At 39.7% G+C, this 22,072-nt stretch overlaps 2 protein-coding genes across 5 annotated transcripts in view; both read left to right on the top strand.

The window, feature by feature from the left end:
• The window catches only part of LOC108104076 (CUGBP Elav-like family member 1), a 46,587-nt gene that overhangs the window by 3,736 nt on the left and 20,779 nt on the right, over positions 1-22,072 (top strand). For 3 of the 4 annotated variants that reach the window (XM_041819105.1, XM_041819103.1, XM_041819106.1), the window contains exons 2-4: positions 2,461-2,681; positions 3,951-4,033; positions 7,238-7,286. In XM_041819105.1, coding sequence (XP_041675039.1) covers positions 2,461-2,681; positions 3,951-4,033; positions 7,238-7,286 — 353 coding nt within the window. The remainder of the gene's footprint in view (positions 1-2,460; positions 2,682-3,950; positions 4,034-7,237; positions 7,287-22,072) is intronic. The other variant, XM_041819104.1, reaches the window with a different exon arrangement.
• On the top strand, positions 859-2,374 carry LOC108104078 (ribokinase). The gene is given in 5 exon segments (XM_017209973.2): positions 859-1,009; positions 1,064-1,232; positions 1,234-1,914; positions 1,916-2,023; positions 2,025-2,374. Coding segments are annotated over 5 exon segments (1,308 nt in total). The 5' UTR covers positions 859-947; the 3' UTR covers positions 2,313-2,374.

The raw sequence follows: 22,072 nt of genomic DNA, 5'->3' as shown, positions 1-22,072 counted from the left end.
ACATGTTAAAAATCCAGTCAGGAATAATCCCAATTACATCCGTGAGATTCAACCCAACATACCGCTTTCACTTAGACATCCAACTAACTAGCTTAGCCAATTAAGTGCTGAAATTTATTGGGCCAACTGCTTGACAACTTCTGCTTACGGCAAATCGACTCCGTAACCGAGACCTCGAAGCAAATTGACAGCCAACCAAAAGTCAATTTCGTACACCATCAAGAGCACCCAATAAACCCCCATTAGGAGCAACAACATCGGCTGGGAAAAAGGGAAAACTTTTTCGGCAGCACACAAAAACCAACTGAAAGTGACCTCAAAGTGGAGCGTTCAATGCGTTGCCAGTCACTCAAAGACCCACATCCACATCCCCCAAAATGCTCCTCTGGAAAATGCTCCGCCCAAAACCCGCCCATTCCTCGAATTCAGAGTCGGAGACTGGTCAACCACAAAACAAAAGTAACAACGTTTACAACTTTTTAGATTAGATTAGTTTGCTAATAACAATTAGTATTTGTATTTTATGCTGTTAGCCAACTTCGTATCAGACAAGGATGGAGAACAAATGGTCCTGCTTGTTGTTATCTCCCTCTCCTTTTTTATGGTCATTAGCAAATGGAGTTAGGAACTGGAGGAGTTAGATTCTGGTGTAATGGCAAAACAATATGTTGTCCATAAAAGTTCAATGAAAAAGTTGGGAACTCGCATTTTAGATTTGCAATCACTTTATATGCGAGTGATGGAAATAGATTTGCTAATTGAGAAATAGAAACTGTTGGCATTTCGTCAGCTTCAAAGTGAATTGGTTTATTTTAGATGGAAACCTATTTTTTGTGAACTACAGATAGATCCCATATTGTTACACGTCGGAAATGTAGTTTATCATCAAAATCATAATTCCAGTAAAATATATTTAAAAACAGCTAGGCTTAACACCAGCCTTTCAGATGGGAAATTCTAAGGCGGTGGATGTCGTGGTCTTTGGGTCGGCAAATATCGAATACATAACGTAAGTCTCGTATAAAGCACTAAAATCCGTAATTATCAAACTAAAATACCAAAGACATGTTGCTGAGCTGCCGAAACCCGGAGAACTTGTCGCCGGAACGTATATGGATACATGCTTCGGTGGCAAAGGAGCCAATCAGTGTGTGGCAGCTGCCAAACTGGGAGCTTCCACAGCACTGGTGGCCAAACTGGGAAAGGACGAATCCGGCAATGGTTACCTGAATCCATCTGAAGCATCAAGAGGTTAATGTGCTGCACGTCGAGCAGGTGAAAAATAATCCCACGGGCATGAGCGAAATCGCGGTGTCCGATGAGGGACAGCAGTACACGATCAACGTGGCCGGTGCGAATGCCCTCCTCACGGCCAAAGATGTTAGCCGGGCCAAGAAGGCTTTTAGCGGTGCCAAGGTGCTTCTCTGTCAACTGGAAACAGACATGAATGCCAGCATGTGTGCGATGCGGCAGTTCAAGGGAGTTTCCATTCTACACATGTCACCCATGAGAAAAGAGATTCCAGCTGGAATGATCGCCTTGCCCAATATTCTGGTTGTAAACCAAGAGGCAGCAGCTCAATTAGCCGAATTGGAGGAGGTCAAGACCCTTGAACAGGCTAGAGAAGCAGCAGTGGCTATCATAGAAAAGGGAGCCAAGAGCGTGATCATCACCATGGGCGACCAGGGTGCGGTTTATATGTCTAAAAAGGACACCGATATGTGCACTCATGTGCCCGCTGCCGATGTGCCGCATTTGGCCGATCCCTCGGGAGCGGGAGATGCCTTTCTGGGCAGTTTGGCCTATCACATAGCGCGATTTCCGAAACTGACCACAGAGCATCACATCAGTGCAGCCAATTCCTGTGCTGCCTATTCCGTTGGCCGACTTGGCACTCAGCCCAGTTTTCCGGGCAAAGGATGGTGCCAAGAATGATCTATGCTATATGACACCCACCTTCAATGTTATACCACCTCCAAGTGCAGAAGCTGAACCTGGGGAAAATGAGGAATCTGGGGAAACTAAAGAAGCAGCAACCGCCAGTAGTTGCTCCTCCACCTGAAGAAGCTCCTGCTCCTGAACCAGTAGTTGAAGAACCACCACCACCTCCTCCGCCAGAGGAACCTGTTGCAGAAGCTGCACCTCCTCCACCAGAAGAAGCTCCTGTTCCAGAACCAGTAGTTGAAGAACCACCACAACCTCCTCCGCCAAAGGAACCTGTTGCAGAAGCTGCACCTGTGGACGTTGAAGAACCCCAACCAGTAGAAACTTCCAATAAACCCACAAAAGAACGACCATCAACTAAAACATAAAAACAATATTTTTACTCTATGCAATATTCCTTAAAAAATTTTAAATAAACTTCTTTTAGGAAACAACGTTTTCTTGTTTAAGTAGTACTTTTTAAGAATTTTTTTATTTTCTCTTTCAAAAAATAAGTACATTTCCTCTCTTTTTCAGCAACCAAAGTCCCATTCGTGAGCCCTCAATTAAGATGGAAATGATGGAGACCAACAGTCCGGATTCGATCAAGGATCAGCCGGATGCGGACAATATTAAGATGTTCGTAGGCCAAATACCTAAGACCTGGGACGAGTCGAGGCTCCGGCAAATGTTTGAGCAGTTCGGACCCGTGCACACATTGAATGTGCTCCGGGACAAGGTCACATCGATTAGCAGAGGTGAGTGCCACAAGATGGAAACGCTAGCCCCGGGGCATACAAATGGCAGGATTATTCCGGGGGCGGTTCAATGAAATTTTACAATGTCCATCCATTCTGGGTGGGTCCCCGGGCTCTGCGGATAAACATCAAGTAATATGATTATGCTGATGGCGAACCCATCAACATTAAAACCTGTTCCCAGCACACGTGTTGAAGGGCAGGAATGCGGTGTTGGCCAAAGTTTTTGCCGAGGTAATTGGCCATAATTGTGCGTGTATAAACGGGAGAAACTTCCACATACACAGATACACACACACCCTAACTGTAACTGGCGGCAGGATGCAGGACATGAGCATGTTGCTCTGGTTAATTTTGGGCTGTATTAGAATAATATGCGCATTTGCTTGCAAACTTTCCTCGAAAGCGAAAAGGTAAATTCTATTATGCATATTTATGGTCTAGAGGGGTTGATCCTGGCCAAGAGTGTGTGTGTGTGTGTATGGGTGGATTAATCCTCAGAGCAAGGTGTTCGAGCACGGCTAACTCGATGATATCCACCAAAGGGAGAAGTGTGGTTTATGTGGCTGCCAGTCGGAGTAGGATTATAATTTAATCTTTGTAATGGAGCAGTGGATAGTTTAGATGGGTCAGAGGAGGCAGGTTGTATACCAACTTCCAGGAAGTTTCGTAAGTAATCCGATAAAGATAAATTAAGGCATAAAAGAAAAGTAAGGTAACATAAATAATAGTACTTATTGATTTGAAGGGGACTTATGGTTATGTAACAAAGATTTTTTCTTAGCACTAAGAACTAAGTAATAAAGCTATCGGAACTTTGTAGATTTCAAAAGTCCTTTTAAGACGGAAAATATTTCCTTATCATCGAAGAAAAAAAGCAATATATCTTAGCCTAAGCCTCACCCAGTCCTTAGTTCCATAATTTTTGTCCACGTCCCATTTGCTCAGCATGGCTTGCATGAAGCGCTCGTCCCGTGTCCAAAATTCTGCATGCCAATTTAGATCTATATCTATCTAGACTTAAGCCTCGATCAATCTGTCTCAGATGCATGATGAAAAGCTACAGCTAACGAAGTAAGAGCTTAACTTTGTAATGGTCCCCAGTAAATAATACGTAATGCATCCGATAAATTATATATATTTAGTAAAGTTTAAATATATATATTATATATAAAATGTTCGTTCTGTATCATATGTTCTGTGCTACTGTCTATCGATTCGTTTGATTTGTATTCGATTTGTATTCGATTGTTTCATTTTCGTTTACAGGGTGCTGTTTTGTCACCTACTTTACAAGAAAGGCCGCCCTGCGCGCCCAGGATGCGTTGCACAACATCAAGACCTTGGATGGGGTAAGTACCTCCCAATACCAAACCACCTACACCGTACACCCCCCACTCACACAGCCCTATACCATCTATGTAGCTTTGAGTTCTGCCCGTTTTCCTGTTATCTGTGTCCATGTATGTGTGCATTTCTTTTCGTATTTGCGTATGTACGTGTGCGCGTGTGTGTCTGCGCCTTTTCTTCGTAGTTCACATACACATATATATATATATATGTGTATATATATATGCATATACCCAGTACTGTTTGTGCGCCCTTTTGAATAATACAGCTTGAGAAAGTCAACCGCTTGCTACCCGATCGATCGATGACATACTTTCAGCGCATGGTTTTCGGGTGGGAAGGGAATCGAAGGTATCGAAATTGGAACTGTATTGGGCAGGACATGCAGGGACATTGGTGGACTATTGGTGTATGGCCAACACAAAATGTAATCATCAGTCAATTAGTGGATTCAATTATTGAGGACAATCTCATTGTTAACGTATTAAATGAAGCGTTCCACGCACAAGCAAACACACTAAGATTACTGGGCGGGTTGGATCACCAGGGGCAGGTTGAGTGGGTAAATCTAGCTAGTGGATGTTACCCTGCACAGTGGCTCAATTATCAGTCAAAAATAATGATAGCAACGGTGATAGAAACTAATGCTAATCGTTAGGATCCTTAGTAAGCTAATACCTGAAAATATTCCTGGTTTTTGTATTTGTTTATGAAGCTGCCTAAAAGTATGCTGAGATAATAATAAAGTAGTCTGGAGTATTTTACTATTCGAATTTTTTTCTTCAATATGTGGTAATTACAGTATTGAGGTTTATTTATATCATTTTAAAAATAATTTTTATCAATTAATTTGCCGCAAGTGAATGTTAAAATAAAAGTTTCTCCCAGTTTCTTCATTTGAAACCACAGTTGGCACTCGCTCCATCATTTACATATTCAAATCGTTAATGGAAAATCCATATAGGAACGTTCGGCTAGCAGTAAAACAAAGACCCAAACTCACACAGAAACATTGAATTTAGGAGGGGTTGATTGGGTGGTGGTGGTCGAAGGGACCCTGGCCAAATGGCGCCACGTGTGTAATTGTCAAAATAATGACCACATGTGGATGTGTGTGTGTGTGTGTGAGCAAGGTGGATCTTTGTTTGTATAAGTAAGTGCCTGGATGTACAGCTATGCGTGTCTGTATGAGTATGTGTACAGCGACTGGGTGTGAGTGTGTGAGCATGTCTGATCCTTTAATGCATTTGGCAGGCTGCCCTCAACGGAAAGGACATCGATGTCGACATGGACGTGGAGGTCCTCGTCAGCTCTGAAGCTACTTAATTTACCTGAAATAATCGATAGGTAAACAGACGTTAAAATGTCCACATTTCCAAACACACACACATATATACTCTTGCGGAGACAGAGGAAAAGCCCAGCTTGTCAACGGCCACAATAAATATTTTGTTTTGAACTGCCCACAATTCTCTGCGATTTCCCTTTTTCTCTCTCTTATATATATATATATATGTAAGTGTTAAGTGTCCTGGGCAATCGTTGACCTTTTTCTCGGTCTTTTTTTTTCTGGCACGTGTGAAAATTTACAGTTGCAAGAGTCCTGTCAAAAATAAGGAAGGAGAAAACAAGATATTAAGTGGGCGGCCCAAAGCTGTGCTATGGATATTTAATTTGACAGTTTCTGTACAATTTTAAACGACAAAAGTATTTTAAAATTCCTTAAAGATTGATAAGCCATGTTTTTCCCTCTTTATTAATTTATAGTATTCACTCACTTAAGTTAAGAAATTTCTTGGGAAACTGAAAGACGTTTCCGTATTTGAAATTAATTAGAATACATTCCATTTTATCATGACCCTTATTGTTCATTTTGATGAAATTCCTTGTTTGCAGTGTACCTGTTCTTTATTTGTGCAAGGATTTGGATGCTTTTTTTACAAGAACCAAAGACTAACCACAATATTTGGACAGCTAATTGACAACCGGAGTAGGTCTAAAAAGTAACTTGCTGCAAATCGCATTATAGCCTGTATGCCATTAAATTGAAAAGGGTTTTCCATGCTGTATTTGGCCAGCACAAACATACACATCCACACTAGACGGACAGTTAAATGAAATGTCAGAAAAGAGCAATTCAGATTGAGGCAGACGGCCATTTTACTCATTCAACTGTCAATTTTGAATAATAGAGCAGCAAAATGGCGCAACAATAAGAGTGGGAAGGGTTTTCCGAATGGAAATCGGTGGCTGGTCGAGGAACACGGACCAAGGACCAAGGACCAGAGGCGGTGACATTTTCTCGTAATTTGTGCAAAAACCTTCTGGCTTCAGTTCGGTTTTATTTGGTTTGAAAAGAGATGCGGGGAGGCCTCAGCACGAAAGCATTTCATTTCAATTTGCTGAACATCATTCAGTCATTCCGTCACTTTGTCCGGACTGTGCTCCCACCCTCCTCCTTTTCCTTCCCTTTCGTCCTGCCAATGGGAAAAGTTTCCTGCAATTGAAGCTCCATTTTCTAATATCGCTGTAAGTATTATTATTATCATTTCCGCTGCTCGAATCGTTTGAATGAAAAGTTAATTGAAATCAAAGTAATGGCCACTGCCTGACAGGACCCAGTATCAAGGACCTTATCAGTTCGCCTTTCTACGAATGTAAAATAAATGGGAAATTTGTTAAAAGCATCTCGCATTGAATTGCAATTCTCAAGTGCTAATGGCCACGTTAATGTAATGGGCTCTCTGGTTCCCTTTTTGTTTCGCTCACTCCTTCTGTCGAACTTTGATTCCTTCCTTTCCGAGCTATTTCATTAGCGCTTTTCATTTTGCATTGGGCCAAATTCAAATCTAATGAGATCGAACAACACTTCAATAAACTAATGAAATCATTGTAGATCCAACAAGGGTTTCGGTCTGTTGTTGCCTTAATGGTAGAGTAAATAAAGCGAGTGTTTGAAACATTAGTTCCTTAAGCTGAATGCAGATAGAAAAGTAATTTAATGTTGATGGTAGAAATCAGGAAATGATTTTCTGGCATACAAACATATTTAAAAACAGTAAAAACAAAGCAGAACTCGCTGATTTCAAGTTGAATTTCAATGTAGAAAAAAATCTTCAATGAAAGTGATGTGTATTCCAATCACATATCCCAAAAATATTACCCATTTTTTCTAACGATTTTCAATTTTTCTTTCTCTTTGACAGATGCACCATCCCATTCAGATGAAGCCGGCGGATAGTGAGAACAGAAATGGTAAGTTCCTCTTTAGACATCCTTTCAGGGCATATTTGTTCGTCCTCCGTCTCTGACCCGCTCCCCTGTCTCGTTCCCCGTTCAGTTGATTGCTAGTTTCTGCTCTTTTTTATCAGTGTGCAAGAGCCTTTTGGGCTTAATCACAAGCAAGGATATGGGGATGTAGTGTCTGTATTTGATTACACAAAACAACACATGGAAAGGAATTCGAACAGAGAATGCGGCAATGAAAATGAATAATGCTCAAACTGACAGGACGGGTGGAGAAAAAAAGAGAGACGGAAAAGAGGGGGCTAACTGGCTACAATCGTGTATTAGTTGGATTGTGAGAGACCAATAAATCGATTAGGAAATGTGCTGAAAAGAAGAGGGAAAAAGCATAGAAGTCATTCGTTCAAAAAAGTGCTAACAAAAGGTTGATGCCACAATCCGAGAGCGATGAAATATTACTTTTAGAAAAAAATATGTGGCTTACTTTCTTTTAGGAATTTCTGTGAATTATTCTTTAAAATACTTAGATTTTATCATTGTTAGAATAAAGTATCCTTAGTATTCTCTTTCATAGACTAATCAACATATAATTCTCACTGACAAATCTCATAGAAGTTGACAGTTCTACCGCCTTTCTACCTCCTTTCATTTCAAAAGTCAAATCGGAAAGTCGCTATGGCTTCCATAGCACAAATTGAACGGTGATTTCCCTTCACGTCCTTCTTGTGTCTGCTTCTTGCGCTCCACTTATGCGCTGCGTTTCCGTTTCCGCTCTACCGTGTGTGTCAGACGTGCGTGCTTGTGACTTTTGGAATTCCTGGTTGTTTTTAGCCTTGCTCGAATGCAACGGAAATGTTTAGGGCATCGCTTGCATTCACCTCGATGTCCATCGATTGTTGTTCCCTTTTGTGTTTTCCCATGCTTTCCCGCTTTTCCCTATCTTACATAATTGCTTTCCTTCGTTTTCGATTCGAGTACAAGTGGCTCAAGGGCCAACTACCTCGCAGAGAACACTTTTTTTCAACCAACCCATTAGCCATATCTCAGCGTATATATAGGAGAGATCCGAAAGCCATTTGAGCGTGTTCTGGCCGCTGCTTTTGTTTCTCCTCGATTGCCTTCGATTGCGTCAAGTGTGTACGCGTGACAAAAATAAATCACAAAATTAAAAATACGTAACACGGAAATTTTATGGTAAATTAACGAAAAATTGGCACCCAACTGAGCGAGAATCTCTCTCGACACTCTCTGGGTTTTAGTTTTGTTTTTTTTTCGCTGTTTAATAAACGAAATATTAACAAATCGCATCACTAAAATGAAGATAAATGGCCGAGAGTGCGAGGGAAAAATACTTATCCAACACTTGATTCGGCTGGCAGTTTCTTTTTTCTTCAACGTATTTCTGAAAATGCACTCAAAAACGATTTTGCCAGAGATTGACAGGAAACAAGGTGTTTAAAATTTTGACAAATACATAAATTGTAAGACGAAGACAGTTACATGCACTTGCAGAAATTATTTAATCTTAAAGATATTTTCCAAATACAATTGAACCAATAAAATCAAGTTAGACAATGGCATAGTTTGTAGCTCATTAAAATAGATTTATTTAAAGTTGTTAAATATTAAATATATTTAATATTATTCTCAAGGATCCTTAACCTTTTCGAAAAGTGTATTGGCAAAAAACAAATGCCAAACATTTTCAAATGCCACACAAATTTTCTCAAATGCAACAAGTGCAAGATTCGCCTAAGTACACACAAATATTACCCCTTTCTCTCTCTCGTTCTCTTTCTTACCATCTCTTTCACTCGCTGTATAGCTCACTCTCTCTCTCTCGCTCTGTAGAGCCGTGCGTGTTGTGCGAAATGTTTTGGCGACACTTGACAAAATGCCAGAAATTCTAAATACTTTTAGCTGCCGTTTGTCGACGTCTGTGTAGCTGTCCGCCTTTTTAGCCTGCCCTTTTGGCTTGGCTTAGTTGCCGAGTTGTTCGGGAAGGATGCCTTATTTTGTTGCTGCCTTTTTGCCGGCATATTCTGGCCATCGATTGTCAACGTCTCTGTTGCACATTTTGGCCAACTAGCCAACATGCAAAATCATTCCAAATTAATGAGATGCGAGCAAATGCAAGTAGATGCCCGCTCGTAGGCACGATTTTATTTATGAACACAATTTCATTGCTATGCCTTTTGGCTTTCGAATTAATGGGCTCAATAATTTGCAAATTGTCAGACGTCGACAACGACGAATCAATTTTCATTTCACCGCTAGGATGTGATGACAAAAGATTTAACTTTTTAAAGTACCAATAAAAGCCAAGTAGTAGGTAAAATTAAATTCAGTAAAAATGTTTCTAATAGTGTTAAAAATGACTGTGTAATAAATTTTTTGTGTTACTTTACCATTCATAAGATTTTTCACAGTTTAAATGAATGTTTCTCTGTCGGTATCTTAAGATCTCAAAATGCATTTTCATGTTTGCAGTTTCAGCCCACAGATGACTTTGTGTTTGTGTGTGTGTGTGACCCGGTATCTGGCAGATACTCACTGAGAAGCTTAACTGCCGGTCGCATTAGCACACTTTTCGATTCAATTATAAAGCGTTCTGCGGGCCTGGGAGCGAAAACAAAGCGCTTTTTATGTTCACTGAGTTTTCAGGCCCGAACAGCTCTTCAATTGATTTTCTAGCTGCCCGCTTGACGTGATCGCTCGTTTAGCCAGATACATAGATATAGATACATCTGCAAGATACAGATACAGAGATACGGCAAGTATTTTTTCTTTATCGTTTATTTTTTGTTAGCTCTGATGTTAATTGCTCGCGTCTCGAAACCTTTTAGGTCGTCGCGATCTTGTCAAGTGAGCGCACAACTTTGGCTTGGCATTAAATGTGTTAGAAGAGGCGATACTTGCTGTTGTTGTTGCTGTTGCTGTTATATCCCGGGATGGGATGCACAAGGGGCGTGGCTGGGGCAGACCCGTTTGGGAAGATGTGTGAAAGAGGTTCCAGCTAAATGTGCAGTGATTTATGTTATGTCACGACAACCAAAGCTGCTGTAAATCGTTAAAGTTATTTGCTGGATTTATGAATACATAATGTATGAAGTAAATTGAAGCTAACTGGGCTTAAGAGAATGACTAAATTAAAGACGCTCTTCACCACACATCTCATGTTCAGATACAAACGAAGAAACACTTACTGGTCTAAGCCGGTTACTAAGTACATTGTAAATAGGTACTCGCAAATATGTGTTTACCCGCGTTAATTTTATTAGATGACATATGGGCATTGCTTATATAACTAGTTAACAATAAGTTAATGAGCGGAAAATGATTATTAACCTTCAAGATAGAAGGTAATTTAAAACCTTTTTCTAAGTTTAGTTTAATAAAGTAAATAAGAGTTTATTAATTTCTTAAAGCCTCTAATAACATGGGTCCCACTAATTAACCTATAGAAAGCTTTAGATACCATATCTCCTAAGCCTATATACTGATAAAAACTAAACCCAGTCGTAATAAAATCAAGTCAGTTAACACAGAGGAATCAAGTATCCGCTCCGCGAGCAGGAAAACCGCTGAGTCAACTGCCGGCACTGATCGGAAAGAGAAGTCAATACGAGCCGAGAGAGAGAGGCAGTGAGAAATCAGAAAAGCAAGAGAGAGCTACTCATACTCGCACTCATATAAACGAAAAACTGTCAACCGCTGATGACTCCCCCAGCAAACATAAATAAACAAACAGCCGAAAGGCAAAAGGCAACGAGCGTGGCTAATTGGCTTTCATGTGAGCGAGCCACAAGTGTCCGCAACAGCTGTTTAGAAAGAGAGGGGAAGTGAACAAATAAGAGAGATGGAAACAGCAAGAGAGAGAGAGAGAGAACCGGCATTGCCAGCGGGCAAAAGTATCTGTATCTCATCTCGAAGTGCAGCGCAATTGATCGCGGGGCAAAGTGAAGTGCCTGGGGGCTTTTCAGTCGATCGGTGATCGTCGATCGGGAATCATTATTCGTTATTCAAAAGTCGCGTTCACATATCCGAAAGCTATACGTGCCGTAGTTTGTCATTCATTCGCGGCACGATCTCCGTATCTTCGTATCTTCACCGCACTTTGTGGTTGGTCAACTGCAAATGAAATTCTTTAAATTAAATCTACGCCAACCGCAAAGCCTTAATTGAAAAACAAAAAAAAAAAAACGAAAACTAAATGAAAAACGTTTGAAGATATTGATAAACTATTGGCACATCCAATTGATTAAATTGCTTCTTCATATATATCGGTAGACGACTACGTTTATACGTGTGCCTCGTACTTAATCATCGTTGATTTAGTAATTGTGAATATGATTTCGAAATTGACAACCGTGCGGTGTGCTAACCAATTGTTAATTGGCTCAAAAGAAACGACTATAAAGTGCAATTAAATTATTTAATAACCTCGTGTGGATTTCATTTGAAATTACACAAAAGCCATGAGCATAGTCTGCATTCTTGTCTAGCATTGGGGTACTTAAAGCGTCCTGTTCAGCTTTTAATTGACTTTTTAATTTATTACATAATTATCAATTATAAGAAATACTATAGTTTAATAGCTAAAGTGATATAAAATATTTTTAAAATCGGGTTAGTTTAGTTTAAAATTCAAAATTTTCTTCTTTAAAACCTATTTATGAAACTTAAAAAGACTTCTGAAAAATAGGTTTTTAAACTCGAAATTTCCTTCGAGATTAACTCATAATTTACAACCTTTCAGAATACAGAAATATTGACTTTTTAGTAGCTTTTTAAAATCTAATTAAAATCCAAAGCAAACAAACACAATTTTCTTTAAAAAATATTATTAGGCTTTGGAAAAGTGCTGGGAAAATCATGAAAGTGTCACAATCTCTTTCGTTCTCTTTGGTCAGGCAAAAGACTTTCGCCATAATTCAAAATTTAGCCAACATTAAGTTAATAGCTTTGCTAAATCTACCGAAAATATCCGGCAAGCATACCTCGGACATATTTCAATTTCGATTTTTAGGGGGTGCCCGAAATAAATGCCATCAAAACATTAATTTCCTATGCCAGAACGGCACCAGCGGCCACAATTCAGTCGATTGGACTTGTCATGCCGTTTGGCAATTGCCAAAAAGTAAACACAACAGAAAGCAAATATAAAAATGTAGAAATCAAAATCGAAATCGAAAACGAAAACAATATGCAAAGCACTTCCCAAACGAATAATTAACTGCAAAAAAAGGGGCAAAAACAAAAGTCAGCTAAATAAATTATAATCTCGGCTGCAGTTTTGAGTCATTCTCCGCCGGCTTCTCCCGGATTCTCTTCATAGCTTCTCGACTTCTCCTCTCTGGCGAACAACCGGCTGAGGTCTCAACCAGTTTTCATTTCATTTCCATTATTAGTTTATTTTTTTCCACAGAAATTAGCGTTTTTCACCCGTGCTTCTGTTTATATAAGTCAAGTCAGCTGTTTGCTGTTTTTGTTTGCAGTTTGTTTTGCTTTTGGCCAACTCGTAACTGGGCTCTATAGATTCTAGCCAAAGATTGCGTGTCATTTGCGATCGAATGCGAAGAATGCCAGCCACTAAAAATGGAGAAATTTTCGTTGGTTGCGTGTTGAAAGTGCGTTGCATTCTGCGTGGCAATTGCAACAGGCAACAGCAATTGCATTTGCAGCTGCAGTTTGTCATGTGTGCCACAAGACATTTCTTACGCTTGACGAGCGGTAATTGAAATATGTGAATAATTGCTAGATTTGTGAGCCAAAATGGCAAGCCGCATGAAGAAAGATGCATGGGAAAGCCGGAATAATGACAAATGGCCCGGGAAAATCTCTCCACAAGGAGTTGCGTTATAAACACTGGGGATACTAAGCCATTTGGGGCTTAAAGTTTGATATAGCGCGACTTTATTTCAGGAAATCGTTCATCAGGAGCTCGTTAGCATATCATTTTCATGCGAGCTAAACTTGTTAGCTATTTATAATCATCTTTACTCTATTTTTAGATATTTATTAAGCCATTAAGTCATCTCAACTAACCCGGAGTACTTAGAACCTCCACTAGTTAATAGAATTCATACGAGATTTTTAGGCAAACGATGGTAAATGTAAATAAAGTTACTTTAAGAGGTACTTAGGTTGTATTCTCAACTCCATTTTGAATCAATAAATCATTACTTAACATGAATAAGATTTTCCTTTGTTGCATGCACCCACTCATAATTGGCAAGTTCCTCGTTCAAACATTTAGCATATTTCTTGGGCAATCCATGTGGCACAAACTCTTTGCCGAATGAATTGCAATATCTTGACAATTGTCATTGTTTGAGTTAGAATTATGCATATTTTCAGGGACCTTTGTTGCAGCTAGTACAATGGTCCGACTAGTTCTTCTCGGACCTCCAATTAGGTGTAGACAATGATGGGAAAAAAGAGTTCTGAGTGCTGTCAAGAACGACATTGTGCAGTGTTCAAAGTGCTTGGAGACAACAATTAATTGAAGAAATCACGCACGCCCAAGAAGGGGGTTAAAAGGGGGGTAATAAATTCTATGGAAATAGGGTCTGATGAGGGGCAGGAGGCAAGAGGGACTGCAACAGAACAAAACAGAGGCGCAAAGTGAATGACAACCAATTCCATGATGACTTCTGATGGACAAATACGGCTAACGGGCTCTATGACCCAAAAGAGTGGAGGAACTCTGGCGACATGTTTTGCATACTAACAGATACAAATTGTATTATGTATGCCCTGCAGTTGTTGCCTCTCTTATATGGTTCTCTTTCACTCCAATTGTGGACGTCGGGGCCGATCCTTCAACCCCCTTCCAGCCCCTCGAATCAGAGAATTTTAATTATTATTTTCAATTATCGAAAATGGCCTGTGCGTCTGTTCTTTTCAAGTGTTTTCGCATTGTATCTGCAGCTCTAGCTGTATCTGTATCCGTATCTCTGGCTGTAATTAGGGGGCGTATTGTTTTATAATTCCACTCTGCCACAACGCCCCTACGCCCCCTATTTTTCCAGCACTTGTCGGCGGCATATGGTTTGCTTTTGTTTTCCCTTTGATATTAATTAAATTTTCAACTTTCATTCCCCGATAAGCAGGGCTCTTCAAGCTGCATTTGTCCAAAAAATTAACCTTCAGTAGTCAGCTGACAACCAGATTGTTAATAATTTTCAGCTGAATTATGATCTAGCTACCAAAGCTTTTAGCCCAGAGCTGTTAACTGATAAACTAAACAACTGCCGAAGAATGAGACGGACTGTAGCTGTCTGATGAAATGCGAAACGAAAATAAACATAATCGCCAAGCCCGAACCCAAAAGTTGGAGTCTCTCGCAGGTAGAAGTTTCGAGCCAGGAATATGAGTAATTATGAAAATATATATAAGCAATATGGCTGAAAGGTGTATGAGATGCAATGCCAAACTTAGCCAGCTAATAGGAAACTAAGAAACTCCTTCTTGAAAAGTTAGATTTCTGTATCTGATAGAGAGATATTTTACCTAATAAACTTTCCTTAGGCTTCGATATTCAATCAGTGTTCCGGCTACCCCCTCCCAAAGCACTTTAAAACACATTTAATCTTCATAATTCTCGCATTTTCCCAAGAACAATTTCCTCGCCGCACGCTTTTCTTATTGCCATTTTGACACAAAGCCGAAAGGCAGCAGCAATAATAATGATTTTTTCGTATTCGAACTGTTTGCCTCTGTTGGTGTTGCTGGTGCTGTTGCTGTTGGTTTGACGTCGCCATGCGGCTCATCGTGAACTGAGTACACAATGGCTAAAGTACATACCAGATACAGCTACAACTACAAAAATCAAGTAAAATAAACCGCAGAACGAAGCGCAAAAACGGCAGCGAAAAAATAAGCGTCGCCAGCAGTTTGTCACTCAATCGCCCAGACATCAGTCGCGTTTTCGGATCGACTGCGAAAAAAACGAAATACAGAGCCCGAAAAAAAAGTACACAGAATAGCAGCAACAAAATCGTTGAAATTCTCGACGAGTATCTAACTCAGATATATACTCTCAAATCGGAGACGTGTCGTCGAAATCGGAGAGAAATATAGCGATTTGTGAGCCTCAAAAAACCAGCGGAAATTACAATTGCCGCGCACGCGCGTGTCAAAGTTTAAGTTCAAGACGTGCGATCAATCTACTATCTATCTTTCGGATACAAAGATACTATAATCTACGAATTGCAGCTAGTGAAGTTCATTAAGAATACGCCAACAAAGCGCATTTTTTGAGTGTGTAAATAAGAGTTTAAAATGCACATAGCATTTGCATAATTAGTGGACGATAAGAACTTTGCTTGACTCAATTGAGAGTACAGTGGGTACTGCTAAATAGTGGTTACGGTTTTCGGAAACGTTAGAATAAATACATATGAATATTATGGCGATCTACAGGTTTTTTTTTAACTTGATTTTAAATAAAGTTTCTTTAAATGTCCATCTTAGTCACTTACCACTGTTACTATATATCGTGAACTTGTTGCTTAACTCTATTTACCTGTGAAAATAGCCTCAATAATCGCGTTGAAAATAATTGAATTCACACTGAATAGTGAATATAGAACAGCTGATGAGCTTTTGGAATAAACCAATGAGTCGTAAGGGGCTGGGTAAGCAGATGGGTAAGGGGATGGGTAAGGCCGATGTAAGCTGGCAAATACAACAGACAAAAAGGCGATTTCCGATCCAATTGGCGTTCCGGTCGAGTGACTCGAGTGTGTGAGCTTGGAGCTGGGTGTGCCGGGCCATAAATAGCCTCGGATGAAGGCTGTCGATGAGCTCTGCCCCTTCAGCACCCTTCGTCACCTTCCCTCGACACGCTCTCTCCTACAAGGTCAACTTTTAGACCCTAACTCATCATTCCATTTAACTGATTAAATATATATTTACTGCATAGCCAAAAAAAAACTAAGCCCAAGTTTCTACTTTTAGATTTCTAATACGAAATTCCACTAATTGTAATCCGATTTTTCCCTCACGTAATGCTTCTTAAAATGAAAATGAATCATGGGAATGGGGAAAACTGTCCCTCAAAAAAATAATCACTCAAAAACGAAGTCAACAAACGGAAATTGTCACTTGTCAAATTTTCTTTCGCTTTTCATTTTTGAGGAGCCTCACACGAGGCAAACGCCACAGAAAGAAAAACCTGAGTGCAGGCCGTATTAAATACAAAATGTCAACGGCTCGTCAAAACCTCGAAAAGCCAAATACATTTTCCGACAAACTTAAAAGTGTTTTAAAAGATACACCAAGCTAAACACATGGGAACTCAATAATGATCAATATTTTAGCAGATTTAATTAAATAAATTGTTAGATGATCTTTGGCTTCGATATTCTATTTAAAAAAAGTATGAGGGGTATACTAAGGTATCAGGATCCACGCTCATTTCAACATTAAACAATATTACTAAGGATTACATAACTTTTCAACCTACTTGGCCGAATCATACTTAAACCACTTCCGTCTTGCATTTGTCTCTTTCTGAACATCAAACTCACTTTCGATATTCTTCGAAACAGAAACCTCCACATTAGATATTATCATGCTTCGAATGGGCCGCTTATAATGGTAAAGCGTAACTTTCCGCTCTGAATATTTTCATTTAACAGCAATAATAACAACAAAAGCAACCACAATAAAGCAACAACAAGCCACATGAGGTGCTGTGAGTGTGGCAGAAGCAAAGTTCAGAGTGTAAATGCTAAGTTTATGTGATAATTGCGAGCGAGTTTGTTGCCAAGTCAAATTGCACCTCGGAGCGCATTAGACAGCAAGATAATAATACAAAGTTTACGCAAAAGTGGGTTTGAAAATGTTTAAACGACAAAAAAACGAACAACTTCAACTCGACTAATCAGCTCACTTAGAAAAAATTAGTATTCCGCAATTTAAAATCGTCTGGTAACCAGCGAAGCGTTAACAAAATGATTACAAAAATGTCACAAGGGAACACGTGTATATATCAGCATATATATGTGTATATAGTAATAGCCAGTCGGGCGACGAATCAATTGGTTTCGCATATGTCGCAACCATCAACAGAAAACTGTTCCACTTTGGGCCACCTGCAAAATGGAAACTCTCGTCAATATTTGCACTTTCTTCTGAGTTACATTCCCAAGAAGAGGGACGGGGCCCAAGACCAAGGGGAAACTGTGTCTATTTACACATATTTATGTCTATATGTTGGCCATGTACAAACAAGAAGCCATCAGCCTTAACATCAGTCCCAGCATCCTCATCATCATCATAGCCATCATCATAATCATCGTCTTCTTTAGGCAGTCTGTCAATAGACTGGCTAACGTCAATTTCAGTTTGGGTCAGGAGAAATTGAAAATAGACAGTCGAGGCGACAGGTGGCGAGGGGAAAACTAGAAATTAGAAAATACGAGTACGAGTACTCTAAGAAAATATTCAAATTTCACAGAATTCCGAAAACGACTGAAGCCGCAAAATCAATTCGAAGCAATTGCGTTTCAACCAGATATGAAAATGTTCAACAAAATGGAAATCTGTTTGAAGGGAATTTTTAACAAATTCGAATATATGAAAAATTCTTCTTATATTGACAATTTATGAACCAAAGTAGTCGGAGAAAGCTGTTATTACGAGATAAGCAATTCTAACGAAATTGAGATGGAAATTCGAAATTCATTTTCATTATATGAATATTTCGATATGATTATGAGTTTGGCTAACTATGATAGTAAGGTGTTTTAATAGCAATTTCCTTTCTGTTATAAATTCCAAACTTTATTTGAACTCTATTTTCTGGTGACACTTCTCAAGGAAATACCCGAAACTTCAGTGTCAAACAAATGCGGTTGTTGTAGGAGTATATAGATAAATAAGCTTGAAATTTCACAATCATATTGTTCGTATATGTTTAGGTGTCGAACAGTTGTCGGCTTGTTTAGATTCCAGCTCGAAACTCCCCGCCTGGCTCTCAGGTTACTTATTTACCCTGAGTTCCCTTCTCATTTATTGGATAAACATAGACATTCGTCTCTTCGAAACTCTACTCAAGCTGATTAGAGCTTCACACAGGTGTTATATATACAGATAGGTAGAAAGGCCAGCAGATGGGAGTGGCTTAGTGCTAAGTTGGCCCACAGTTGTGGATATTTTAGCATAGGGATAGGAATTCACGAAACATTTACACAGGGTGAGAAAATATGCGTTTTTCAATTTGATGTTTTTGCCACATTTTAATTTAACTTATTGGCATTATATAACAGTCTATGGAGTAGATAAAAACTACATTATTATGATATTATACGAAATGATACCCCTCAAAGTGCCATATGAATAGGCAATAAAAATTGTTTAAGCGAAAGCTGGATGGATTAAAAATTTTTTGTTATTTATTTGCTTTGGATTTTTCAATGATTTTAATATCGCTGACGGGGCTCCTTAACGGACATTAAATGCAAAATCAAACAACTGCGCTATGTGATCGCCATAATAATCGTAACAATAAAAACAAATATGGTCCATCTGTATGAGCCACCCGTACGGTCGGGTCATGTCCGACCCATTAGCGCTCGGTGCGTTGATGTGGGGATGTGCAACAAATTGAATGTAAATAACACAGAACGACAATAAAAAATACTGCGTTATTGCAAAAGGCAAACTGCACTCGCCGGACAATATGGCAAATTAATTAGTTATACAAAAATGGTAGACCATAAAACGCTGTGCTAAAAAACCAAACGAAATCGTGTGTGTGTGTTCGTGTTTGTGTTTGTGTGTGGCAAATAAAATTCAAATTATGCACAAGTGAATAATTGTGGCATTTTAATGGCAGCCCTTGCTAATATAAATACAAATAAAATATTGCTTTTCGTTTTTAATTTAGCCCTCGAGGCCCATTAAAAAAAAACCAAGCAAAGTTTTAGCTAGACCAAAAAATATATTCCAAACCCTTCGACCCTAAATTTTTTCGTGTGTTCGTGCGTGTGTGCAGTGGCGCCATCTAGCGTCCAATAAATAACATGAAAAATCCAAATATCATGGAATGCAGCAATTCCTTCAGCAAAAAAACAGCAGCAATGGTGGCAATATCAACGGAAACGGAAGTGGAAATGGAAATGTCGGGCTTGGCGAACAGCGCCCTCTATCGGCCAAAGTCCATGCAGCATCTCCACCGCCCGTCGCCGGCAGCAACAACAACAGCAACAGCAACAATATGATCGTCCGGTATATTAGACGAAGCTCGGGCAGCTCCTCCGCGGACTCATCGCCGCCACATCATCAGCAGCAGCATTCCCCACCACTGTTGCACCATCAAAGCCATCCCAGCCACCCCCAAACCACTCAGTCCACTCGTCGTCAGCCATGTCCACAAACATGGCCACAAATGGCCATCAGTTGTATCCGGCGATAACGGCAACGTATTGGCTACCGCCACCGAATCCGGCGCCATATTTAGTTCCAGGTAATTAGTGTTACTTGCACGGACCATCGTCCAGTTAAGCTTAGTCGGTCCGAGCACAGGGGGTCTGTATAAGATGAACCTGTTTTAGGATAAACATAAATAACTTTCAAAACTGTATTAAATTACATATTATCAATATTTTATACTTTCCAACCGGATTTGTAACATTTAGCTAATAATTTTAATACATTAATCAATTTGTCTGTTAATATAATTTATACAAAACCAATCTTAATCAGATGAACAGAATAGATATTACTTGATGACATTTTAATCGTGCGTATCTGACAGCTTAATTTATTTAACAGGTCAATTTAAAACGATAAATAATTAATAAGGCTGACAAAGGTCATAGATACATTTATTCGGAAAGTATAGTAAATAAAGCCACTATTTGATTAATCACATGCTCTCACCACGTTCCACTTATCGAGCAGTCACTGTAGAACATCTATTGTCTAAAACTCATTGCATTTCTGCGCTTTGGCAGCGGAAGCGCGTCGCCTGCAAAAACGTTGCAAATTATATTTTCGTGTTTATTGTGAAGCTCGCGAGGATTACAAAGCCAAGCGGGTGGGCGGACTGCCCGCTAGGGGGCGCCAGTAGAGCAATTTTCCGGAGAAAAACACGGTGGTGCAGGGACGAAGGGCGAGTGTTTCATGTTTCGATGCAAGTTTCGTGTTTTTTTCCCTGCACTTTTGTTGGATTGTCGTGTATTTTATTTCCTTTTCGCGCCAAGTGGCTAAATGTTAAACCAATGTGTGTGTGTGTGTGTATGGATAGTAGAGGGGGGTAGAGGGGATATATGTGGAGTTTGCATTTCCTTTGTGTGCGTGCCTCAGTGTGAATGTGTTTGTATAATTTCATTTGCAAACGCCACTTGCTGGGCGGCTAATTAAATTTTAGCTTTGTCAAGGGACTTTTGAACTCCCCAACAAGAGCGAATAAAAAAAAATGGCGCAAGGAAGGGGGAAAATCCTGTGTGGGTGCTGCCAGTGGATCGTCTCTGTTCCGCAGTGTTTTTATTCGGTTTTGGAAAGTCATTTTGTTTTGTTTGCGGAGATAAATAAGTTATACAACATGGCTAAAATTGTGCATTATTTGCATGTTTATTTTAAGAATAATCCAGTCTTACAGATTTCTGAAATTTACTACTCTTTCCACGTGTTTCTTTCTAACCAACTCCAGCACCTCAAAGCCGTTTTTATATTGCATCACCTGAACAAAAATTTCGTGACCTGTTAATTAGCAGAGCATTGCTAAAAATGTAACCAACTAGCAACTGGAACTTTAATCATTTCGAAGTGGCTCAAGACATATATTTTTAGCCACTGCTTTGGCTTTGTATATAATTTAGAATATTTCGTGAGAGTCTGACAAGGAGAGTGACTTTACTGTATGATTTTCGCGCTCTTCCTCTTGCCACTGGTTTCCTGTCTGGCCTCTGAGATGTGACAGTTTCTTGGGTTGCCTCGGGTCACACGACTTTTGGGGTCTTTGGGGTTCTCTACTGGCTCTGTCGGTGGCATGCAAAAGCTACGTGACATGTGGATAGTTGCTGTTGCATTTGTTGTTACCACAGCGAAACGTGTTACATTTATGTTAACGCATTTGCACACGTTAAGTGAGAGGGAGACAGGCAGCGTGTGAGTCGGGAGTAGGGAGAAAATACATTTATAATGCCTTGCCACAAATTCTGAAATTCTGTAACCAACAACCTTATGCAACACTCACAAACATACACATCCATCCAGCTGTTACATTTCAGTTTTGACTGACAGCAATTTTGACATACCTACATACGCCCCCTTTTCTGGTTAACACCCCCACCGTCGAAAGTCACTTGATCTTGCCATAAACTTATTATTTTCCGTTCGACGCTCGGCTACATCGAGTTGCTTTCCAAGTACATGCACTTTATTTATTTATACTTTTCCTCTATACTTATACCATATCGATTTTCGATTGTTCTTTATTTATTTTTTCGCCCTGTATCTACTTATTTATCGACTCTTTGACTTTGGCTGCCTTTTGGTCACATTCAAAGTCGGACCCAAAGTCGAAGTCAACAATTCATTTCGCATATATCGCATAAATATTCAAGTCATGCGCCGAGTTAGACGGCAGACAATTGATGTTGGGGTTCTACTATGGAAAGTTAGTTACTATGTAGAACCAGAGGCAGTAGTAGAAGAAGAAGAAGAACCCCTGTCAGCAGTCACAAGTTGCAATTCCCCAAACGCTGAGGTAATGTCTGGTTTTCTGAAAGCTTCCAATAGCTGTCAGAGTTGAATGCAAATATAAATATGGAATATAT

The sequence above is a fragment of the Drosophila eugracilis genome, unplaced genomic scaffold (assembly GCF_018153835.1).
Source record: "Drosophila eugracilis isolate 14026-0451.02 unplaced genomic scaffold, ASM1815383v1 contig_445, whole genome shotgun sequence".
NCBI classification, from domain to species: Eukaryota; Metazoa; Arthropoda; class Insecta; order Diptera; family Drosophilidae; genus Drosophila; species Drosophila eugracilis.
The sequence above is the reverse complement of the archived record's forward strand: the minus strand, read 5'-3'. Positions and strand labels throughout refer to the sequence as shown.